This window comes from Gopherus evgoodei, chromosome 16 (genome assembly GCF_007399415.2).
Source record: "Gopherus evgoodei ecotype Sinaloan lineage chromosome 16, rGopEvg1_v1.p, whole genome shotgun sequence".
Taxonomy (NCBI): Eukaryota; Metazoa; Chordata; order Testudines; family Testudinidae; genus Gopherus; species Gopherus evgoodei.
In genome coordinates, this window is record NC_044337.1 from 16,341,251 (window position 1) to 16,367,751 (window position 26,501).

At 41.5% G+C, this 26,501-nt stretch overlaps 1 protein-coding gene across 3 annotated transcripts in view; it reads left to right on the top strand.

The window, feature by feature from the left end:
- The first annotated feature begins 5,571 nt into the window (after positions 1 to 5,571).
- CFAP77 (cilia and flagella associated protein 77) overlaps positions 5,572 to 26,501 on the top strand; it is a 99,775-nt gene continuing 78,845 nt past the window's right edge. For 2 of the 3 annotated variants that reach the window (XM_030536026.1, XM_030536028.1), the window contains exon 1: positions 5,572 to 5,977. In XM_030536026.1, the coding sequence (XP_030391886.1) occupies positions 5,807 to 5,977 (171 nt within the window). In that variant the 5' untranslated portion in view covers positions 5,572 to 5,806. The remainder of the gene's footprint in view (positions 5,978 to 26,501) is intronic. The other variant, XM_030536027.1, reaches the window with a different exon arrangement.

Below are 26,501 nucleotides of genomic sequence, written 5' to 3' on the forward strand. Positions count from 1 at the left end.
TAAGTGTGGCCAAAAACTGTGCTTTAAATATTCCAATTCTAGGTTTGTGTGAGCAACCCAGATGAGAAAATGTTTTAAAGCAACCATGTAATTAGCTAGTGGGAAGGCCTGATCGTGCACATCACTTTACCCAGACACAGTGCACCTTCCTGCAGTAAATTATAGAATCAGTAGAGCCCTGAAAATCTGTGAATGTCCATGCATGGAAAGAGATACGAACTTTGTATCTGCACAGGGCTCTAAGGCTCAGGGAGCTTGTATGTGCATTTTTCCCTGCACAGCTATTCATGCAATATAGAAGTTTCAAAGACTGATTTTTTAAAAAAGAACTTGCGCACTTGAGGTGCATGGTGCTCATTTGCTTTAAAAAGCTAAAAGCTGAAATATCCATTTGCCTATCATAGCTGGTCAAAAGCTCATCCAGCATGATCATCATCAGGGACCTAAAGTGGAACATTGCAAAGGGAGAGAGAGCTCCATGGTTTGAGCATTGGCCTGCTAAACCCAGGGTTGTGAGCTGGATCCACTTAGGGATCTGGGGCAAAATCAGTATTTAGTTCTGCTAATGAAGGCAAGGGGCTGGACTTGATGACCTTTCAAGGTCCCTTCCAGTTCTATGAGATAGATATATCTCCATATATATTATCCAGTTAGGATGTTTTGATGTAAAAATGCAGCTAACCTTGCCAAATGGGCATTTGGCTTTTCTGCTTTGTCCTGCCAATCACAGCTACTAGTAAAAGTATATGTCCTGCTTCTTTTCATGGTGGTTGTTGGGTCAGGTGAGTAAAAGATTTGCTTAGCAACATTTTAAGGATGCATTTCCTTCAGAAATTAAAAAAAATCAGTGAGGATTAAAGCAGATTCTAGTGGGGGTATAACTTTCGGCTGTGATCCAGGAAAGACACACTTATCTTTATACACTATGAGCAGTGGCTGTGCACAAGTCTTTTTAAGATTGGAATCTGAGGGTTTTTTGAGTAATCCACTGTGAGAATCATAGTTGAATGTCTGCACAAGGTTTAATGGGACTTCCGTAGTATTCGCAAGAACGATATGTTGGAAGTATTACAAGGAAACTAGAATTTTCACTCTGCTTCTCCACTCAGTGATTAAGAAGTCGTAAAATCCATGCATTCTTTACAGTCCAGGACACAACTTTATGGATTGGTATTTAATAAACTTTCTCAATCTGTTCTTTTTTTACACAGTTAAAAATGAGAACACAGGTAAAGTAATAACCTAAATTATAGAGCAACATCCATTATATAATAACAAAAGCCCTTAAAATAAGTCAGCCTTATCTGTATTAATCAAATGCTGAGAAATTGTGCACAGTTTACTAATGCTACCCCAGAAAGTACTGTAATTAATTGTCTTCTGCACCTACCCCAATCACTGTTGACTTTAAAATGACAAACCCTTTTGTTTTCACAGAAGCCTGAAGCCACAAAGGGAAAGCAGCTGGTGTATAGAAACAAAATAGCACCATAGTCCAGTATCTCCCTGTAAGCTTATTTACAGCAATTCTTGTATGTTCAATATTGGTCTTAAGACATTTATTTGGATTTCTACAATAATAAAATTGATCAGTGTTATTTTCCTCAGTTATCGCTACACCTGTGATATAAGTAATGAATTTATCAGATCACATGATCCTGTTACTGAGTGTACTATACTGAAGTGCAATCTTCTCATGTGGACAACTGCAATAGTTTTAAAGCCCTGATTAAGTGTTTTGCTGCATTGCGGTCAAGAAGCCTGACTAATTTTATAATACTCTTTAAACTTTGCTTGTTTCTTCTATTAAAATGACTTAATTTCTATTTACATCTCCGTAGTGAAGTCATTGTACTTTAAGTTGCCAGTATTTCCACTATTAAACTTTTTTTAAAATGGTTTGTAATCTACCCATAAAAGATCACTCCTGGCTACAATGTAAGTATATTGTGGCTTGCCAATTAGAGTACACTAGAACACACTCTTGGAAAGTACAGTGAATTTGAGCTTTGTACATTTATACATAATATTCAGAACTGAGGGGAAAGGGGAAGCGGATAGGAAACTTTTCTTTTGACAGATTCTAGTATAAAAGTAATTACCTTCAGCTATCTTCTTCAATAATTATGTTAAACCACATGTACTCAGTTTTTAAACTGTCAATCATTTCAAAATGCATCTATCCATCTGTTAGGTTTGTATAATATTTTATCACTCTGGTGTGCAAGTACCTTCATGCATGAATGCTACTCCAAAGCCAGGAAGAAATTTCACTAGTTCTTTAGCTTCAGTGGAGAATTTGATATTTTTCTGACCCCATGTGCCTCATGTCACTTAAACAATTCATTGTACAATAGTATACAGTATTGTTGGATGGTCATGTTACTCACATATGAGAAGTAAGAGTTAAGGCTAGGCATGATTCTCTTGACCATTAAGATGAAGGACCTATTGCTAAGTTAAGGCCTATCGTTAAGTGAACCAAACCCCATCAAGCTTGAAGAATTACAAGCTGTGCAACCTTTATTAAGAGTGGAAATTTTAATTGCTGAATGCTTAGCATAGTATTCTGTTTATTAGAACAAGCGTTCTAAACTGCCAGAGTGTGTCTTAACTAAAAAAGAAACACAAATGCTTGCTAAATATTGAACAGGATTCCTGAGAAGAACAAAGTATTCTGCCACCCTCTTCCCCCCTTCCCCCCCCCCAATCAGGGACAAGAGCAAGATGGCTAAAATAGATGAGTTGAGAAAAACAGAAAACAGATGAATGGAAGAGATTACATGTATTTCTATGTGTCATCTGTGCATGATTGATATGAAGGAACTAATTAGGATGTTTTGATATAAAAACGCAGCACGCATATAGCATGAGAGATCAAATACGGACAAGGCAAATGAACCATTAGATATGGGTATCACATGCGAATGTACAGTTTATATAAGGGTATAAAAGGATGTGAACTGTTGAAAACAATCGGAGCAATGCAGGACACACAAGACTGACCCAGTAATGACCTGGTGATGAAGAAACTGCCTACCTGGATTGGTAACCGATCATTATCCTTTCCTGTTTTACTTATGCGCCTATATTTTGTGTTTTAAGGTGGTAGTATATTGTCCTAAAATTCTCTTAATAAAGCTTTGACATTGATTAAGCTTGCTAAATTGGTGTGGACCATGTTTTTCCACCCAAGAATATTTAACCAGATATTAAAAATAGATCATAGTATGAGTCCAGCTCAAGGAAAGTGGTAATGTAAGCAGTTCCTCAATATAATCATCCATATGTGGTTCTTTTACTAGCTACAACTTCAACTCAGGCATCAGATGGCTCTCCTCTTGTCCCTCCCTCTCTGACAGTCTGGCTGCAAGCTAACAGCAGACACAATTCCAGCAAACCCTGATGAGTCTGCTTTGACAGCTTCCCATTTGTCAGGCAGTCTAGGAGTTCAAAATTGAGTTCAGAGGAGGGACAAGATGAAGCCGTCTGGGTGAAACTGAAGAAAAATAATTCAAGCTTTCCTTGGCATTTTTAGCAAAGGGAACATAAAATCACTCTTGATAAAGGAAGATCAACTCTAGCAATTATAATAAAGTATGTGTCTCCCTCTCTACTATGTGATTTAAAACATTAAGCATGTGTTCCTGTCTTGAACTCTCCCTGACTCAGTCCCCAGTAATATATTGACAGAAGATAATTTCATATTAAAAGTAAAATTTAAATTCTTAATCTGAAAAAAGATATTTTGAGCTCCTGTATTTCAAACTTCTTTATGTTGTTCTAGCCTTGTTGGTCCCAGGATATTAGAGAGCTAAGGTAATACCTTTTACTGGACCAACTTCTGTTGGTGAGACAGACAAGCTGCTTTCCAGCAAGCTTGTCTCTCTCACCAACAGAAGTTGGTCCAATAAAAGATATTACCTCACACACCTGGTCTCTCTGTTTGTATTGTCAGGTTGGGATATAATCGGTTTCCCCTGTCATTTGTTGAGACATTCACGTGGAAAAGAAAGCACTGTAAAAAGAGGATTATAAAAATACCAGAGTTGGCTGGGGGTGGGGAGGACTCAGCTATATTATAGGAGCCAGGTACTACATGAAACATTTCCCCCCATAATTGGCTAGGTTTCTGGGGGTAAGTGTCCCTTGTAATGCTGAGCTAAGGCAGCCCTTTAATCTCTTTTGGGGGAAGCAAATTGTCAGTTTTCAGAATGGAGAGGTAAATAGTGGTGTCCCCCAGGGGTCTGTTCTGGGACCAGTCCTATTCAACATATTCATAAATTATCTGGAAAAAGGGGTAAACAGTGAGGGGGCAAAATTTGCAGATGATACAAAATGACTAAAGATAATTAAGACCCAGGCAGACTGTGAAGAGCTATAGAAGGATCTCTCAAAACTGGGTAACTGGGCAACAAAATGGCAGATTAAATTTAATGTTGATAAATGCAAAGTAATGCACGTTGGAAAGCACAATCCCAAGTATACATGTAAAATGATGTGGTCTAAATTAGCTGTTACCACTCAAGAAAGAGATCTTGGAGTCATTGTGGATAGTTCTCTGAAAACATCTGTGCAGCCGCAGTCAAAAAACTGAACAGAATGCTGGGAATAATTAAGAAAGGGATAGATAATAAGATGGAAAATATCATGTTGCCTCTATATAAATCCATGGTATGCCCACATCCCGAATACTGAGTGCATATGTGGTCGCCCCATCTCCAAAAAGATATATTGGAATTGGAAAAGGTTCAGAAAAGGCAACAAAAATGATTAGGGGTATGGAACAGCTTCCATATGAGGAGATTAATAAGACTGGGACTTTTCAGCTTGGAAAAGAGATAGCTAAGGGGAGATATGGTTGTGGTCTATAAAATCATGACTGGTGTAGAGAAAATAGATAAGGAAGTGTTGTTTACTACTCCTTACAACACAAGAACTAGGGGTCACCAAATGAAATTAATAGGCAGCAGGTTTAAAACAAACAAAATGAAGTAGTTCTTCACACACCACACAGTCAACCTGTGGAACTCTTTGCCAGAGGATGTTGTGAAGGCCAAGACTATAACAGGGTTAGAAAAATAACTAAGGTTCACGGAGGATAGGTCTATCAATGGCTATTAGCCAGGATGGGCAGGGATGGTGTCCCTAGCCTCTGTTTGCCAGAAGCTGGGAATGGGCAACAGGGGATGGATCACTTGACGATTACTTGTTCTGTTCATTCCCTCTGGGGCGCCTGGCATTGGCCACTGCTGGAAGACAGGATACCGGGCTAGATGGACCTTTGGTCTGACCCAGTAGCGCTGTTCTTGTGTACTTTGGTGACCCAGGTTTCTTCCTCCATCTGCTGCTGCTTTGGAACAGCAAAAGGCTTGTGACAGGGCCAGTCCCCAGCAGGGCAGGAGCTGGGGTCAAAGCCTGCTTGGGAGGGAGGAGGCCGGGTTAGTGCCTGGGATCCTCCCCTCCCCTTGGTAATTTCCCCCGCCCCCAAGCCCTTCCTATATCCATTAGAGCCTATTAGCGTCCTTCGTTGTCCTGGCAACGGGCCGCTCCATCACTGCGGGGGGCGTCTCCCCTCACAACGGTCCCTATTGCCCTCCCCGAGCTGTAGCCCCGGTGGGGTGGGTCTCAGGGCCGGGGTCTTCGCCTCTCTTCTCTCCCTGCGCCCGCAGGGTGCCCCTGCCCCAGGTGGGGGGGGTCTCGGCTTTCCCTCTGCCGAATCTGCCCCCCCCCCCCGCCTGGTGCGGTCTAGGGGCCCGGGAGCCAGCGGCACCGCGTTCCCGAGCGCCGGAGCAGGACCTCGGCCATGGCCTGGGCCACCAGCGGCCCCAAGGAGCTCCCCCGGCGCCGCAGCGCCAGCCAGATCTGCCCCCCGCCGCGGCGGCCCAGGACCCTGGCCGAAGTGCAGCCGGGCAGCGAGAACGAGCGGCTGGGGGTGGCCCGAGACAGCCTGGTGCAGAACCCGCTCATAGCCAAGGTGAGGGGCACCCCCGGCACAGATCCCCCTATAGACACCCCCTGCCTGGGTAACCCCTGCCCCAAACACCCACCTTCCCCCGGACAGCCTGGTGCAGAACCCGCTCATAGCCAAGGTGAGGGGCACCCCCGGCACAGATCCCCCTATAGACACCCCCTGCCGGGGTAACCCCTACCCCAAACACCCACCTTCCCCCGGACAGCCTGGTGCAGAACCCGCTCATAGCCAAGGTGAGGGGCACCCCCGGCACAGATCCCCCCATAGGGACCCCCCGCCTGGGTAACCCCTGCCCCAAACACGCACCTTCCCCCGGACAGCCTGGTGCAGAACCCGCTCATAGCCAAGGTGAGGGGCACCCCCGGCACAGATCCCCCCATAGACACCCCCTGCCTGGGTAACCCCTACCCCAAACACCCACCTTCCCCCGGACAGCCTGGTGCAGAACCCGCTCATAGCCAAGGTGAGGGGCACCCCCGGCACAGATCCCCCCATAGGGACCCCCTGCCTGGGTAACCCCTACCCCAAACACCCATCTTCCACCGGACAGCCTGGTGCAGAACCCGCTCATAGCCAAGGCGAGGGGCACCCCCGGCACAGATCCCCCATAGACACCCCTCGCCTGGGTAACCTCTACCCCAAACACCCTGAGGGGAACCCCTGTCCCAGATACCCACCTTCCCCCAGACTGCATAGTAAGACCCCACTCGGAGCCAAGGAGAGGAGCAACCCTCATTAGAAGCCCCCAGATACAACCCTCCCCCATCATAGAGCCCTCCAGGACCCTCCTCACTCCATCCTCCACCCTAAGTGAGCAATCCCTTCCCCAGTAGATTTCACAGTTCTGGGGAGAGTATGGTGCAGAATCAACTTGTTTTCAAGGTACTTGGGTGCCCACCTCCTTGGAAGACCCTCCATCCATGTCCCCCAAGGATAAGAAAGAGCCCCATGGAAAAGAAAGTGCCACACACATCTCCCAGGGGAACAGAGAGCTAGTTCCTGAACTTTCATTACTGGAGGGGAGGCTCCCTGGTTCCCCAGTTCTACTAAGGAGTCCCCCCACTCAGCAGAAAATTGTCCAGATTAAACCACAACCAAAGTACCCTCTTCCTGTCCTCCCAGCACCAAGAAAGGGTAAATAGCAATCCCAAATTATGTAGCAGCAGGGTAAGTTTACTATATGGCTGTGATAAAGACCAGTGACCTTGATCTCCCTGACTTAGTAAAGTTGTTGAGCAGTGACAGCATGTTTGTAAGTATTGAATAGAAGAGCAGTGTTTGCTGGTGCAGTTTTAAACACTAGAGAGCAGCATTTAATACATTTATATCATGCAATGGTGTCCTGCTCTTACTAATGCTGAGATGCAAGTGATCTCTGAAAAATAAACTTTCCAGGCAGAGAGGAGTTGTGAAAGTACTTGTTAAAATACAATTATTTACTAATAAATGTTGGTATTTGGAAACAAGCTTTCCATTGGGGTAAGCAATTTTAGATCTGTTAATTTTTCAACAATAAACAGAATTTACACTATAACAATAACAATTACAAGAGTACCAGTACAACAAACACATCTGCCATCCGTACTATAAGCTACAGAGAAAATGGGCTACAGAGATCATACGGTAACCAAGATAAGGGGGAAATAGTTGTACGTACAGGGGTAGAGGGAGCCAATACTGATCCCATGGCCACCAAAACTGGTAAAAGTTTTCAGAATGAAATATTGGGAAAGGGGGGGACAAAAAGGAAAGAAATCCCCATATCTATATAGTAGTGATAGAAAATGTTAATTCTTTCTCTCACTCAAGGAGATTAGTATCTTTTCATTAATAAGCAGGAACAGGGCTTAGGGGTCCAAAAATAGTAATGCAATAATAGTTTGCCTTTCTGTAATACCTTTCATCTCAGGATCTCAAAGCATTTTACAAATATTAACTAACTGAGCCTCAATACCCGTGGAAGGTAGTTACGGGACATGCAGAGACCGTAAACTACTGAAATGCAGGTGCTGATGTGGTAGCTGTTTATCAGCACCTAGCAACACTAAACAATAATGTAGGGCAAGAGGTGAAGAAAAATCCTGCATCCAGTTGTAAATTTAGAGGCTGGATTTAGCTTAGCCAGGTATAAGGCCTAAGTTAACATTTTAGCCAGAGTACTAGGTTAAAATCACTCCTGAGATCTCCAGACTTCTTGGGCATATCAGCTCAGCTTATATCTTTCTGAGGTGGATAAATTGAGCTTCATGCAGTGTACTGTGTGTGCCTTTCAGACTTGACCTTAGAAATGGAGGTTCTGTGTGGACACGAAATATCCTAGGGTACTTTTTGTGGCAAGGTTTGTCCCAGTCAGGGCCAGCTCCAGGCACCAGCCGACCAAGAACATGCTTGGGGCGGCACTTTCTAAGGGCAGCAATCTTGGGGTGGTGGGGCAGCACTCCAGTTTTTTTGTTTTGTTTTTGTTTCAGCAGGGTGGCGCTGGGGGAGCCGGTTGTTTCGGCGGGGCGGAGCTCAAGGTTTTTTTGTTTTGGCAGGATGGCGTTCGGGGGGGTTGTTTTGGCGGGACGGCACTGGGGGGGGCGGGTTGTTTCGACGGGGCAGCACTCGGGATTTTGGTTTTGTTTCGGTGGGGCAGTGCTCAGGGGGGTTGTTTCGGCAGGGCAGCGCTCAGGGGTTTTGGTTTTTGTTTCAGCGGGGTGGCGCTGGGGGGGCGGGTTGTTTCGGCAGGGTGGAGCTCAAGGTTTTTTGTTTTTGTTTCAGCAGGGTGGCGCTCGGGGGGGTTGTTTTGGCGGGACGGCGCTGGGGGGGCAGGTTGTTTCGGCGCAGCAGCACTCAGGGGGGTTTGGTTTTGGTTTTGTTTCGGCAGGGCAGCACTCAGGGGGTTTGGTTTTTGTTTCAGCAGGGCAGTGCTTCAGGGGGGTTGTTTCGGCGGGGCAGCGCTCAGGGGGGTTGTTTCAGCGGGGTAGTGCTGGGGGGTGGGTGGTTTCGGCGGGGCAGCGCTCAGGGGGTTTGGTTTTTGTTTCGGCAGGGCAGCACTCGGGGGTTTTTTTGTTTTTGTTTTTTGCTTGGGGCAGCAAAAAAGTTAGAGCCGGCCCTGGCCCCAGTGTCCTTGGGCAAAGTATCATTTCCCTCTACTTTAGTGCCTTGTGTTGTGTGTCTATTACTTACCTTACATCCTAGAATTGGCTGCATTTCAGTACTCTTGTACATACATAATTTGTGCTTTGAGTCATTCCCCCTCAGTATCTTAAAATAAGACATAAGCCAGAAGGACATTCACAAAGCTTGTCTTGATCAGATCTTACACTGTGCCTCAGGCATCTCTTTAGAGCAATTGTAAAAAGAGAGAGATCGTTCGTTCATTTAAAAAGCAATTTAACTTTGCCAATGATAGCAGGAAAAGGATTTCGGGTGGCGGGGGGAGATAATCAATTGGGAGTGGGAGGTGTTAGAAAATGAAAACTTGGCAAGTTTGCAGCTGTTCAGGGCTTGTGGGGCAGTGGAGATGGGAATCCCACAGTAAATATCAAACAGTGTAGCAACGTCTTAATCTGGGGCTTGTAAGGTAGGAATGTGCTTATGGAGAGAAGGGGTTGTGACTGTTATTTCTCATTTAAAAACAATAGAATGGAGAAGGGCACAGCCTATGTCACAAGTGGAAATGGGCCTAAATCAAAATTCCAGAGCAGAGCACTCCCCGAGCTCAGCTTTTCCCTAGTTACAAGTGAAAAATGAATTGCTGATTACATCTTACTTACATATCCACATAAGTTACCACAATGTTGTGCATGGCTGGCATGCTCTCAAGAGCATAACTAGAATAACAATGGGTGCTGACTGCACCTAAGAACTGAGGTACAGCACCCCTGGGAGTTCGCTCAAAGAGTGACAGAGATCACAGACTGCTAAGATGTAGCCATGGGATTTGGTAGCTGTTTATCAACACCTAGCAATAATAAACAAGGATGCTTAGCAGCTTCTGGCAGGATGACTGTACAGTTAGGTTCTTGCTTCCTGGTTACTAAATTCACTCCAATTTGAAATTATTACAAATGGTGTGTTTGACATTTTTCTAGTCTCTGGCTTCTAGCCTTTCCTTTTAGTGCAATACTCAGGAAGAGTTTGGTAACCAGACTTCATCTATTAAGTATTGAGAGAGACTTGGGGCTGTTTTAAATTCCTCTCATGTTACTGCTGTAATATAGTAATCTCTTGCTAAATATACGTTTGCATATATTTATACACACTCATCGCTGCTGGATCTGAGCACCTTGTAAACCTTCTTGTATGTCTCTTCTTTTGAATGAAACATTTCAGACTTACCTTTTTCTGTCACCTTTTTCTTCAGTCATATTCATGTCAGTAAAGTTCTGCTTCTGCAAAGAAATCACCAAAGCCTGACCTGTGGGGGGCATTCCAAGTCTTTCAGCATTTTCACAGACACTGTTTGTATTACTGTTATGCCTTTTTTAAAAAAAAAATATTTCAGTGAGTGTCTGATCCATTCCTCCTCCTGTTTTTCATCTAATTTAAATAGAAGTTAAATTTAATATCATAAAGCAGTATGAGTAAATTGAGGGCTTGTCATAAACATAAGCAAACAGCAGCTCTGGGACCCTACTCTTGAGAGGTTCCGCAGCCTGTATGAGTTCAGCTATATCATCCCTTTGGCAGTGGATGCAGAGCTGAAGGAAACCACTCACCAGCAAATGCCCACGCACACTTCAGCACTGGGGCTTTTAGCCTGATTTCTCCTCCACAGTCTTTCTGGAACTTTGGGGCCCTGCACATCATAAGCTCAGCCTTGAGAGACCTCAGTTTTGTAGGTATGAAAAAGTAACTGATTTGCTTTTCCCCCTGGCAGCCACTTGAATTACAGCTTTTGTCCTCTTGATGGCACTCGCAGAATAGCCTCAAGGATCAACCAACTCCTCGAGTCCCAATCCTCAGCCAAGGGCTGGGAAAAAAATGCTGACCTATTAGTGTTTCTCCCTGCAGTACTGTGGGGCTGTGATTGCTTCTTGTTAGAGGATGAAGAGGAGAAGCAAGGTCTACCTCAGTCAATGCCAAGCCTCTCTTGAGTCAGCAGCATTGAGCAAATTGCAAGCAGTTTGACTGTGTCTGTGTTTTTTCCTCTCTCCTCTTGGGGGCAGCCTCTCCTGCTTAATTTTCTCATTTTACTACAACATACAGTGGTGCCATTCCTACCAATATCATTCAGGTTGTGTCACTGTAGTTAGGGCTTGAGTTCCTTTTATAATCTCGCCCACCTGAATTCCATGGGGTTTATAGTTTAGCGATAAAAAATCAGAGTTTTGAACATGATATAAAAACTTCCAGCCTTTCAGCAATTAAATTTTTTTTTTCAAAATCAGCTTGGTGATTATATAATGGTAGTACAAAGAAAAAAGTAGTTTTATTTATTTTATTTTTTTGCTTGTATCTCAAAACCAATTTCATTTTATAACCTGAAAATCTGAAGGCTTTTAACTCACTGGATCCTTCAGCTATGTTATCAAATGACACTTCCTTTTGTTGTAAGTGGAATTTGCCTGGGACAAGATTGTACTACATTTCATCCCTCCCTCCAACTAAAATTTTAGAAGGATTTTTATAAGGACAGATGTTAACAAATCACTATGATTTTTCTGTAACTAAAATGAGTCAATATTTTTCCCCTTTATTAAAAAAAGTGTTACAAAATTATGTATTTATTTGAGAGTTAAGGTCATGCTCGGTTAAGGAGTAGCTACTGTGTATTGGGTAAAAGCACTTCTCACAATTAATGCACATGCTTTACATCAAAACAGGTATAAACAACTAATCTGCTGAATAAATTGTATGTTTACAAAATATATAAATTGGGATAATCCTGCCACGTATGTATCATATATCATAACAGATATGCATTTGTTACCCAGTACACAACATTATTATAGAGACAAAGCTTTCACTGAAGTCAATTTAAGAACTACAGAACTGGGCTTAGAGTTACATGTGTCACTATGGCTCAGTTGATAGTGTTCTCATGGCTCCTCCAAGAAGTGATTTGTTCAACTCTAGCTCCAGGGCCTGAGTTTAGTCACTGCAGAGGAGCATGGCGATAGGAGTCCTGCAGTGGTAAAGGAGCAAGCTTTTGCATGAGACATTTTAAAACAGTGCTCCCTGTCTGTCTCTGATATCTCTGCAGGTGGAAATTAAAGATCCTATACTACTCTTTAAAAAGAGTTGATGATAATCTTGGTATCCTGGCCAACATTCCTTCAGTAAAGCTCTAAGGCTGATCCTGGGAGTTGAGGTTATATAGCACCTTGCAAAATCAAGTCTTACATTGGCAGAACATATAATGGTTACAGTCCAAAGCTACTTGTGATTTGAGATGTAATTTGAGAGGGACCTAAGGTATGAAATGCACTATATAGAAATCACATATTATGGATACCAAATCATGTGCTTAGTTGTAAACCATTTAAAGGGGCACTTTCAAGAAAGGAAGCCCCAGACCTGACTACAGCAGGGAGGAATGTGACCCAAGACACATATTAGTTTGCCTCCATTGAATCTCATAGAAAAGCCAGATGCAATTTTTAAAAAAGTTACTTCAGTGTCAGCAACCAGCAGCTTGGGAAACAAGGATGGAAAGAATCCAAAAGGTCAGAGTTGCCACACAGGAGCCCTGTGCAGCTAGAGCCTACTAACCTTGACAGAGCTACTTTAAAAATGCCTAAATATGCTGGCCTCTGTGAATGGGCAGGTCTGTCGGGGTCCCAGAGCTTAGCCTTCCCCACAACAAAAAAACACCAGAGGTTTGCTAACCCTCTAACTGTTCCAGAATCATCAGTCAACCTCCCCACAATCATCAGATTGGTTTAAAAAGCATGAAATGTTAAAAGCAACAGATCTTAGGTTCTTTTTATTTGCCTTCTGTTGTAGCATTTAGGGGCATGGGGAGGTCGTATTTTTAAGCTTTTGTCTACTGCCACAAAGGTTGGAAACTGCCTTTAAACAAAAAATGAAAGCTAGGATACTCAGGCAATAACTTAAGTACGTGAACTGAGGCTTTAAAAACAAGTAAAATATATCACGAAACTCCTGATAAAATCATGCAAGATGACAATGCTGATCCCATCACCATTAGCCCTGCAGTCACAGCAGAGCAATAATGGATTAAGTAGGGCAGGGAGACTGAACTTCCATTCCTTCCAAGTCAAAGTGAGATAGAGTGGGTAAAGCTAGCCCTGCTGCTGCCCTTGCTCTGGCAATTCTATGGATACACAGAGTACTTCAGTTTCCAGGATCATCAGTCTAGAATGTTTTGCAGGGGCTCCACCTGGTATGTAGGTATATAATAGGCCGGAACCTTTCCCCAACATGGCATTCAGATTTATTTTTTCAAAAAGCCTCAGTAATATTGCTATCAGATACTCCTAAATAATCTGATTGGTTACAGACTAAGGCAATATGGAAAGTCACTCATGGAAGTAATTTTGTTTTCAGGAGCATAAGGGATAGGGTGGAAGAGGACAAGAAAGAAAAACCATATTGCGTCAAGTTAAAGTGATAATATACCCTGCAGAAACCCAGGAAACTAGGTTAAGGAAAGACACTAGCTATAAATATGTGTGGTGGGAGGGAAAGACTATTTATAAAATGCACTAATCAAGGCTATCTCTAAGCACACCCATGAGTTATTGTTGGGTTACCCACCTTCATTTGCAGTTCAGGCCTCTGTTAGCACGCCTGCATCCAGCATCATCATCCTAACAGTTTTTTGTATGTACTGTAATCATCATGAATTAGTTTCTTGTACCTATAGTTAAATCCGATTTCATATCTTCAACCTTCTTTGCTAATCATTCTCTTTTCTTAAGCACTCACTGAATAGTTAGATCCTTGTGCCAAGGTAAAACTGCAACTGTCAACTAGTCTTACCAGCACCCTCTGTCTTTGCATGAGCCAGTGTTACAAAGCCAACATGCTCTGCTTAACCTTTGGCCACTTGGTTTCTCACCATTTTCTTGGCAAGAGCAATCACTCTATTAAGCAAACCATGCCTATTTAGTGCACTGAGATTCAAAACTGCATTGCTGTGCCTTGTGACACTACTAGATTTACACCTTCACACTATTATTTATTTTAGAAATTTCTCCATAATTGTATCAGGGCACATTTACGAAAATATAAAACAGTATTGGTAGCAACTGGTAAAATAGCCAGATCCCTGCTCCTCCTCCTTCTCAGACTAACCTAGGGTGGAATCCTGCAATTTTCACTCATGTAAGGAATTCGTACACAGTTTTATGTGAGTTGGAGGATTGGACTTTAAGTTACTAAAATAAGGGCTTCCTTTTAAAAAGGATCATCGCTACTGAAATTTACCAACATGTTCATAAACAATAACACAGCACATTAATGTTCATATGCATGTGAACATAGTGTGTTTGTGAAAGGTGACAGATTGACATATAGTAAAATCATCACTCTAACCACCAAACAGATATAGCATATTCAGCAACAGTTCAAGGTTCTACACACTGCCTCACGTACATGCCTCCCCTGTGACCTGGAGGGACCAAATCTAGGAGTGAAATGATAGTTAACATAGCAACATAAGAATGGCCACACTGGGTCAGACCAATGGTCCATCTAGCCCAGTATCCTGTCTTCTAACAGTGGCCAGTGCCAGCTGCTTCAGAAGGAAAGAACAGAACAGGACAATTATCAAGGGATGCATCCCCAGTCGTCCAGTCAAAGCATCTAGTAATCAGAGGTTTAGGGACATCCGGCCACATGAGATTTTGTCCTTGACCATCTTGGCTAGTAGCCATTGATGGATCTGTCCTCCATGAATGTATCTAGTTCTCTTTTGAACCCAGTTATACTTTTGGCCTTTACAACATCCCCTGGTGACGAGTTCCACAGCTGACTGTGTGTTATGTGAAAAAGTACTTCTTTATGGTTGTTTTAAACTTGTTGCCTCTTAATTTCATTGGGTGACCCCTGGTTCTTGTGTTATGTAAAGGGCTAAATAACACTTCCATACTCACTTTCTCCAAACCATTCATGATTTTATGGATGTCTATCATTTCCCTCCATAGTTGTCTCTTTTCCAAGCAGAACAGTCCCAGTCTTTTTAATCACTCATGGGGAAGCTGTTCCATACCCCTAATAATTTTTGTTGCCCTTCTCTGTACCTTTTCCAATTCTAACATATGTGTTTTTGAGATGGGGCATCTGGAACTTTGTGCAGTATTCAAGAGTGGATTTGTATATGGATTTGTATAGTGGCGTGATGATATTTTCTGTCTCATTATCTATCAGTTTCTTAATGGTTCCTAACATTGTTGGTTTTTTTGACTGCCGCTGCACATTGGGAAGATGTTCAAGACTTCAGAACCCATTCAGCCTTTGACCTCTTTGTGGAGGCTGCCAGGGAGAGGGCCAGATTTTTATCCGTCATGATCTGGAATACAGAGGCACTCTAAGTAACTTCCTCTTAATTATCAGTTTTGTTGGTTTAAGTTATTGTTCTTTTTCCCAATTTCTGTATTGACTTAGTTATTCAGAACCAATAAATCTCCTGTTTAAAACATCTTAAGGGGCCAAATCTTAGCTTGCCTTAGTAATGTGAGTATTCCCACTTATCTAAATGAGACTACATGCATGAGTGGAGTGAGCAGGGTTTGGCCCAAAGTCTTTGTTTATTTGATGTTAATTATTCTATTTACCCAAATTCTCTGCATGTGGTGCCTTTTGTACCTACCAATCAGGAACACTGAGGATTAATTAGTGTTTGAGCAGCACTTTGAGTCCTAAATATTATGATTACATTATTGCCATCTAAGGCCAATGTTAGATTTTTAAAAGTGTGTTCCAAGAAATCTGTAGAGTGTAGCTCAATAATTAATTAGATAAATACATTAATGTAGGGCTGGGTTGTTGAGTAATCATTCAACTGGTTTCTGAGCTTTGTTTTACCAATCCACTTTTTTCTAAGGGTTCCCTTCTCAGCATGAACTGATCTAAGTTTTAAAACATAAATTATTTGGTACCCAAGAAGTTAAACTCCCAGTGTGCTTCAGTGCCATCCCACATCTTATATGGTCACTGTTGAGATTAATAAGGCATTTCAAAGTAGTAAATAAATATTCTTTACAAATGAAAATGCTGCATTCTTCTCACAATAATTTAAAGGCACATCAGAGTTCAGGCTAGAAACTGACCAATGTGGGTCAGTGGACAGAAAAGTTAGTTACTAGTAGCACATTAAATGGAAAGTTGCTCAGCCAAAAGGATTGCGTAGAGTATATAAAAGAATGAACAAGGGGGAGTTTTGATCCTTTAGGTGAACCAAACAGTACAAATTGGTGAGACCAATAAACCCATAGACATCACAAGGTGAAAGCCTTTATGTTGGTGAAAATCTCTAGTGTTTATCTGTGTAATACAATGGAAATGAAGACTCAAAGATGCTTTGATTTAAAGATGCAGTATTAAAGTTAGGCAATACAATAATAACCATTAGACTGGATTGTTGTAATAGTGTAACCACAATGACAGTGTTGTCATAGCAGAGAACATGTACACTGCCTCTTGTGAGAACCTTCAGTGATGGGAAATCTCAAAGAAATTAAGCTAAAGGAGGACAGAATGTAGCTGAAAGAGAAAAAAGGTCACAAATGGAGCCATGCGTAAAATGAGGCAATAATGCCACGAAGTGCAGCTGGAGCGGTGTCAAGCTGTAACGTTTTGTGACAAACCTGGACTGTGTCGTTTGAAAGATTGAAGAAGCTTTTGGGCTTGCAACCAGTTTATGGCATGGACCCAAAACCATGCCAAACCAGGGTTGTTGTTTTTTTTCTTGGTGTTCTCAGATTAATTCAAATTCCAAGTGAAACTCAGAGGGCGTGAACCCCTTTTAAATAGAGGAGAGTGGTCTTCAAAATCGGCCAGCACCACTCAATTTCTCACAGTTCCTTTTAAAGTGTATTCCCCTCTGCTAGTTCAACCAAATACTTAATGATGCCGCCTCATTCACACACCTTTCTCCAGAGGCAGAGAACCCAGCAGCTTGAGAGCAACACCTTAGACTCCACTAAAAGAAACTCATAAGAACACAATAACAGTCCTACCTACTGGAACAAAAAAACCCAGCACCTCTGGAAGAGCCGGAAGAAAGCAGGCTGAGCATACAGTAAAAAAAACCTGCCCTAAGAGGCTCAAATAAGGAATTGCAACATCCAGAAGAAATAAGAACTACACAATGGGGAAGGCAAGAAAAATTCTCAAGCACACAGGTATATTTCTAGTTTCCTGGAGGAATGTCATAAGAGCATCTCTTTATTTTTAGAGGATTTACTACCGTGAAAATAATTTGTCCATCCTTCCATGTACTGGATGGCAGAAGATAGATCAAACCAAATGCCATTACAAAGGTCTTAGGGACCAATTTTTTATTTCAACATTTTGAGAGTGAGTCACACTTTCTTAAAAGGCAAAAACCCCTTACCATGCCAATTCCCTTAGGCTAGGTATTATGTTTATTTATTGTATCTAAAATCTTTGTAATCTTGCAGTAATGATTTAGTTCTCATCTTAGCCACTCACTCGATATAGATTAGACAAAGTCCTGAATTTTTAATTTTTACAATTCTTTAAAATAAAGTACATTGCGTTGTAACTTTTTGTTTGCATTTGTTTTGAAATAGAATTGATTTAAAGCAACACTGTCAAATGAAACTTGGACCAAAATTTTAGATAAATAAATCAGTGGAAATATATATTCCATACCATGTTTATTTTATACACCTCTACCCTGAAATAGCGCAACCCGATATAACACGAATTTGGATATAACACGGTAAAGCAGCGGTCCGGGGGCGTGCTGCACGCTCCGGCAGATCAAAGGAAGTTCAATATAACACAGTTTCACCTATAACTCAATAAGATTTTTGGCTCCCGAGGACAGCGTTATATCGGAGTAGAGGTGTATATACATATATTTTAAATACCAGTGGAAATATTTATTTTTAAACAGACACCCCCTTCTGTGGTTGCAACCCAAAATCAGAGCACTTAGAACCTGCACTTAGAAACTTGATTAAAAGTAAAAGTGAAACTGCTTTCATCAAATTTTCAAGCTAAGAGAATAGCAAATGTTCAAAGTGAGCTAAAGACTATTGAGTGAAGAGCAATTTGGATTTTTAAAAAAATCTGCTTTCATTATGTTTATTGGGTAACACAGATAAAGAGATTTCTTTGTTTACAGTATGATTTTTAAGCTGGCAATGTTCCTTTAAGTTTGCTTTCCTATGACTCATTCAGCTTGCCTCCATGGTTGCTACGTGTCCCCTTCCATAGTCCCATGAGACACCGATCAGCTAGCCAGGAGGTGATTGTAAGGACAATAATTACCATGTATTATGGTGTGTTAAAGCACTAATACACACCGAAATGTAAGTTTCCTCTCACATCCAAAAAAAATAATAATGTATCTTCTTTTCTCTTTCTGTCTGTCTCCACCCGTCTTCCTTTCCTTTTCCACCCGGAGCCACTGTTATGGGCTCCCTCGCTATCTCTGCTTCCATAATCAGAGACATAAAATTGTTATCAGATTAGCCCCAGCAATGAAAAGCACAGTCCCAGATCACACTCACAGTTAGTTAGCATTTAGATAGGCTGGGACAGGGGTCTGTACAATAGGCATCAAAACTGAACTCTTGGTGCAGCAAGAGGGATTAATTTCTTTAACCAACATGCCTGATCTGGCCTATCTCATTACCCTGCCTTGTCAGTGTCGATGTTAGATTTGATTGAAGATTATACCATTTAGGCCTTTCCCCTGTTTTCCACAGAAATCAGGCCTATTGAATTGCACATTCTTCCATGGGCCCCCGTCAATACTCAGTGGCCTGAGCCTCTAATTCTGCTTCATTTAAACTTCATCAACTTTTCCAATCAAGTGGAAGGATCTGAAATAGGCTCCGTAAGCAGAAAGGCCCTTTTTCCTTTTGTCAGATAATTTATTCTGTTCTCTCTCCTCCCCCCCCGCTCTTCCCCTCTCTCTCTTTTTCTTCTTTTCGCTCCCCTTCCCTGATGCTGAAAATGAGATTACAGTATTTAAATGACTATGATAATCAATCGGGGGACCTTGAGCCAAGATTGAGGTTAATTTTTCTTAGCAGAACAAAGAAGCGTGATGCCTTTGGGGATTCGAAGGTGCAATCTGTGTTTCATGCTTGTATTTTCCCCCCCCTAAAATTGCAGTTTTAGGAGTCTTTTCTTGTTACTAACTAGGCAGTTGTGATTTTTAACAGAGGCAACCCCTAAGAGAGAAGAAATGTAATTTTGAGCTGATAAACAGCTAACGGCCTTCAATCGACAATTTTAATAGGAAAAAAAGTCAGTCACATAGTGTGACTACAGATCTAATGAAAGTGCTATCATTTATCTTATTTATTTTTAAACATAATTTGAATAATTTTCCACAGTGTTATAACTAGTAATTACAGCCTACATTGTGCTGCTCTAAACTTTTGAATGAATAGCCCTTTCATTCAGCTGTACTCCACACTTTGGCAGCTTTTTGGTACCTGGAAAAAGTTGAGAATTCATCATATTTTTGTTAGCTGGAAATAGGATCACTATGATCTTCCTTAAAACCCACACAGAAATGGCTTATTAATTTAATAGATAATGTATTTTTAGTTGTACCAAGTGGCCCTTCACTCCTGCAGCTCTTTCCCCTACCTTCCTTAAGAAAAGGAAAAGAGAAACATGTATTTCTTTGCTTCCGTCCCAGCTGTCTTGTCAGAACTGTTTTACATGCTGCCACCCAATGTTATCTTTTATTTGTGTCAGGAGAGAGGATTTGACAAGTTCAGTACACAATGTTCATTTGGCAAGGCAAATTTTTCATACCAATTTTGAGTAGAAAATGAAACCATCTTTCAACAGAATGAGCAACATCATTTTTGGACAGACTTATTATGAGGGGAAGGATTGCAAAACTTTATTTCCCTACACGATCCTGAAAATCCTGGAAATAATACATTTTGTAAAAAATGTACCATTGTTTCTTGAGGCCATCAATTTGTTTTAGAAATAAAAAATCACCCCAAAATGTAGTCAGGAAAGTGCAGCCCCTCTGTGCTAATCAGATGCTGCTGAAATTGGTTGCATCATAGATAATGTGGCTTTGTTTCAAATCTTTTAAACCGTCAAAAGGTTGGGAAAGGCAGATTGACTTCAGAAATGTGTCAGCATTCAGCAAGAACATTCATTAATCAATAGCAGTAAAAGATGAGAGATTCAAAGGTGCCTGAGGAAATTAGGTGCCATGTCCTATAGAACTGCAATGGAATCTGGGTGCTTGCATCTCTTAGGATCCTTTGAGAATCCCAACTGTAATTTCTGGCTGTAGTAAGAACTGTGAACAATCCCATAAGAGGAAAAGTCTAGTGCTAAATTCTACTGTCATGTGCTCCCCCAACTGTATGTATCCACCTGTTGTAATTTAGACTGTAAGCTCTGTGGGGCAGGAACTGTCTTATTGGTCTGTGTTTGTACAACACTTAGCACCAATGGCATCCAGGGCTGGGATTCCTAGGTGCTACTGCAATAGGAATCATAAATAATAAGATATTAGATAGCTAAATATTTACAAAAGACAAATGTGTGTTTAAAAAGGAATGGTCAGAACCATATTTTAGAAACACCTTGCACAGTTTAAATATCTCCAGTGAGGTTTGGATTCATCCCAGTGCACAGGGCCCACACCAGATCCTACCCGCCATTTAAGTACCACATTAAGCAGCTTAGGGCCACATCGTGCATGAGCTACATGTCGCCACAGGAGTCCACCTTTGGATGTTGTGGAGAGCCTCAAATGAGCCCTCTGCAGATGGTGAATTTCACCCCCTGTAAGTAGGTCTGTCACCTCTGTCACTGAGGAGATTGTCATTATAAAAGAGGCTTCCCAGCAAAGCCTCATTTGATGCAGGAAGGAAGGACCCTGCTTACCCTTACCCAAAGTCGCAGAAATTGGAAAGATTCAATGCTATTGCAAAGTAAGTTTGTAAATTAAGCAATGTACTTAGTTAAAAAAAATTAAAGAACATATCTTACAACAAGCTTTAATCTTTCAGATTTCCAGTCTTTTCTTGTGAAGGGAGGTTAGGGCTGCTGGATCCTTGTAATTGCGGATCAAGTGACCCACCCCCAACATGGGCTTTCCACACCAGAGCAAATGTCACTCTTTGGGATTCCAATCTCTCCTGTTGTACTGGAATTTTCTCCAGTGGCGACATGCATGCAAGTGTAGATTCCTCCATGCTAGGCCCTCTGCACCTGTAAGCCTTTAAGGTTTGATTTTGCTCCCGGGAAATCGCAAGTGCCACACCTCCCACAGTGTTCAATGAGAGTTGAGAGCACGTAGCACATACCAGGATAGGGCCCTTAATGAATTTCACTCATAATAAAAGAGAAAGTGGTCCATGGATCCTCGTCACTATGTACCTGAAAGAGCCCCTCACTTAGCCTCTCCATTACCAAACTCATTTGGGGCAATGGTTTGCAATGACATTTTCCTCTCTTTAAGCAAATGTTGACTCACCATGGGGGAATTAAAACTCCATTAGATGTTGCCACATTCTACTGCAGACCCCATTACAGTGGTTGAGTTGCATTTAATTGGTTTCCTCAGATATTACTTAATTCAGAGACAGCGGGCATGGAAAGGAAAGACAAGACTGATCTAAACAATAATTTCCTAAAATGACATAATCTAAATAAACTAATGAGGTGATTACATAGTTATTAATCTCAATATAAAGCAGAGTTAGAAAAAATATTGGGTACATAATTTAAAAAATATAGTAGAGTCAGTATCCACTCTGGTTACAGTCATCATAAAGCAATCAGCCTGTGTATATAAAAATGGATGATGTCTTAGCACATTAATTATATTTTAATGTGAAAATCTGCCACTTCAGAGGATAACCAGCCCCTACTTTTGTTGATCTCTATTGTTTGTGTCGCTATACTATAACTTTCTAATAGCTGAGTTTGCGGTGGCATCGGCAAATTTGTTGACTTCAAAAAAGTTTTGTTAATTTTGTGTTTTAAAAAAATTAGAACACAGTAACAGCAAATAGAGACACTAAGTATAAAAATGTGCTGTCGTTAATAGTCATTTTGTAACAGTCACATCTGTAATATATTCCATGATGTGATAGCCATGTCGGTCCCAGGATATTAGAGAGACAAGATGGGTGAGGTAATATCTTTTATTGGACCAACTTCTGCTGGTGAGACACACAAGCTTGGAAGAACAAACCTGTCTCTCTCACCAACAGAAGTTGGTCCAATAAAAGATATTAACTCACCCATCGTGTCTCTGTAATACACCTCTACCCTGATATAACGCAACCCGATATAACACGAATTTGGATATAACGCGGTAAAGCAGCGCTCCAGGGGGGCAGGGCTGTGCACTCCGGTAGATCAAAGCATGTTCGATATAGCGTGATTTCACCTATAACACGGTAAGATTTTTGGCTCCCGAGGACAGCATTATATCGAGGTAGAGGTGTATATGCCATGAGTCAAATGTCACCTGCTGTTTCCCCCCTGGTATGAATGGTCCCGAAAGCACAGCCTCTTTAGTTGCACAGGGAGAGAGGCAGTTCAGAGAAGAGCCATGCAAGAGTGAATCTGTGATGTCACTCACTGAGGACTTCAGAAAAGGGGCCAAATTGTGTGGCCAGTGGATCTCCATAGTTTGTCCATCCAGTGTACTCTGTACACAGGGGCATTCAGGAGCTGTTACTCTCTAAGGCACCTATCTCTCAATTAGCTGAGCATCCATGGACTATAGTAGTGGCTGCAAAGCAGCTCTCTCACATCCTGCTGCCAGGGGAGCAGGGAGAAGATTTTGTCTCTTCCAGCTTGTATGCAATTCCTCTGTACGAGGCTCATTTACTCAGAAGGAAAGCATTTGACTCTATGATAATAAACAGGCCATATAATGTTTTAAAAGATACTATAGGAAAATTATTGAGTGGATGTATCTAATTTTTAATTCAAAGTTTTTACACAAAGTTATTATTTATCACCACCCTCAGTTTTTAGGTGAATTTAGCACTTGCACTCATTGGAAATTGACAGCCCTTGAAATTGTAGGCTTGCAGCTTGGGCATCAGCAGTGCAAGCTTCCCTCACATTGGCCCCTGCAAATATACCTTAATTTTGATGATCAACCTCTAGTGACAATAGTTCAGGTTGTGTGACCCATTCAGTCTGTGGTCTGTCTCCAGAGATTGCCAATTAGTGCAAGCTGGGGTGGGGATGTTTGTAGCGTGATCACTGACCACTGGGAAGGAGACTGACATCAAGCTCACTATTTTTTAAGGACAATATTTTATTTATTGATTTCAGCTCATTTACAATAAAATATTTCAATTACAGGGTCTCGACATGTATAAATACCGATCCTATTACAATATGAATATTTAACAGCATATTGTATATTGACTGTACAGTGCTGTATCATTTGTTGCCCTTTCTCAAATTATTTAAACAAAACTGTAATATTTTAACAATTCCTATTCACTTTTTAAAATCTTTATTGGGAAGCTAAACATTTTCTGGGGTTGGGGTGGAGTCTTGGGAGATAGAAAGACTGGAAAATTAAAGGAAGAAGGGGATGTAATTCAGTTATCCTCTTTGTGTGCCCTTCTTGACTGACCAAATTCATTTCACAGAGGCTGCTGAACAACCATCAGATGGTCACCTCTTTCAGCCACTACTGATCTAGGCTTGATTTGAGCTGAAAGGTTCTATTATCCCACTTCCAACCTCTTGAGCCATTGTGGCCTCTGGAAAAAGTACTGATTTTATATATAACAAATAAACTTCAAAATACTGGTCCTGCTCCCATTAACAAAAGTGGGAGCAGAACTGGATTCAGATAGACCAAATTCACTTGGTCATTCTCTTCTGTGTAAAACTCATTGTTGGCAATGCTCATTTCTTGTGTCTTGGAAACTCTACAGTGTCCCTTCACAGGCTCCCTTCAGAGAAGTTGGTTCTTTGGCCTGGTTTACATTTAAAATTGATACTGGCACAGCTATGTCAGTCAGGAGCAGTGGTGCTGGAAATAGGGGTGCTGCTGCACCCCCTGGCTTGAAGTAATAATAAGCACCAAATACCTGGTTTCCATCATCAGCACCCCCACTATAAAAAGTGTGCCAGAACCCTGGTCAGTGTTGTGGAAGAGCCACACCCCAGTGATGTGGCTATGCCAACAGAATCCCCAGTGTAGATGCAGCTATGCCGACAGAAGACAGCATAGCTAGCGTTGTTTGGAGCAGTGGTGGTGGTATTTTTCCAGAATCCCGCCTCCTGTCAGTGTACATTGTGTCTATGTCAGCACACAGGAAAGTGTTGGGGGAAGGACAGGTGCAAATCAGTGGCCAGGAATCTTGTATATGGAACACAACAGCCGTGATAGGGGCCCATGTAGTTTCCCTGAGTTGAGGAGGTAGATATCTCTTCAGCCCCCATGCAGAGCCGTGCACAAAGGCTGATTGGCTAAGCTTTACATGGGTGAAGTGTATTTCCTGTATAGTTAACCAATGTAAATCTGCTAAGCACCACTTCATTGACACTAAGGCTTGAGATGCACTTCATGTATATTGGCATAGCGATGTTGTCGGGGTGAGAAAAACCACACCCTTCCCCAATACAGCTCTGCCGACAAAACCCTTTTATGCCAATAGAAGAGTGCGGCTGTCAACACAGCTAATGTCCCAGGGCGATGGTATTTGCACAGAGGCAGAAGTACTCCTGTCAGCATACACTGCATCTACACTAGGGTGCTATGTGGGCATAGGCCTTGTAGTGTCAACATAGTCTGACTGAATGTGTCCCCATTAAGCAGAATTTTTGGTAACTGTCTCATTTAAACAGCAGTCACTGCCATTTACTAGCATTCTCTTAAATATGCTCCCAAGGGGACTGACTCAGTTAAACAGATTTCCCAGTTAATCACACCCAGATTAGACCGAGTATCTTGTGTAGGCTCAGGACAAACCTTATAGTTAATGTAGAGGTGCAGTTTCCAATATAGTAAACATATATACAGCCTCTAGAAATGCTACATAGGTTGTCTAGGATTTATCCTCATGACAGGGAGATACTTTTTCATACCTAACCAGGATGTTGGCATCTCTTTAACATCTGAAGAGGGTCCATTGTAGACTTGCAAGGAGTATCAAACAAGAAGGAAGCTGGTACATATTTCCCAGTGACATATCTAGTTAGATCATATTAATTAGAACAGATTTTCTAGAGATAAACCAAAAGCATGCCAAAGCTTGGGCAAAAAAATCTTAAGTGCCCAGTGTCAGTTATTCCTTCTGCCACTCCAGAGCATCCCTTTCCAGGACCAGGATGCCATTTTGAAGCACCTGAAATACGCAAAGCAGTGTCAATAGCAAGAACTGCTGTAGACAAAGGCAAGGCATCATGGGAAATGCCAAACCAAAATTCCAGGATACAGATTATCGATGGCTATTCCACTAGTGTTGTTCTGAAGCTAATGCTTCAGTGTATTTAATTTTCACCTGCGTTCTTCTGCATCACAGTGAAATCGCTTCAGTTGTTTTTCTGAGACTCTTAGATTACATGTCATTATGTATGTGCAGTCAACCTCATTTATCCAAATAAGATGAGGGATATGAAATAATTCAGATAACAGAATTTCTGATAAGCAAGTCATGTTTCAGCATATGTTATACACAATGAACTTGACTTGGTTAAAATAAATTAGTTTTGTGGATTCTCATGATTTGGCTAGCTAAGGTTTAACTGTATTCATTTTCCTTAGCATCAGTGTAGTAAAATGAATCACCATTTTAAGGGAACTGGGTATTTCACACATCCTTGTCTTCAGTCTCACTCCTCATTAAAATTATTGGTCTACTCATGCTGACTGAAGTCAATGGGAGTTTGGCTATTGACTTCAGTAGGAGCAGAATCGGACTGCATGTTTTCTGTTGTCAACATTCTTAAATATTTGAGGCCACTAGATGAAGTCCAATCATTTTTGTTCATCTTACCGTAAGATGTAACCATTACAAGGTCTGGCAAAAACACTTGTGAAACTTTCCAATTTAGTTCACCTGTTTGATGTTATGTCTCTGAGAATCTAAACTAAACAGACTCCAAAACAAACAGGCATTGGTGCCTAAAACTCCACAGCAAAATATTTAGAATTGCTTAAGTGACCATAAGCAAACAATATGTTTCTTTAAGGAAAATGTTGGGCAACCTCATTGTTCAATGATTAACAGAGATAATGTTAATTCAAACAGAAGAATCTATATTTAGCTATTCAGGTCAAGTAAAGTAGGACACAGGTCTGAATGATAATCTTAATAGTTTAATACAATTTATTTAATATGGATGAGGTTTTAGTGCAGTTTCCATTTCAAGAAATGACTTGTTTGTAACGTAAACGACATTG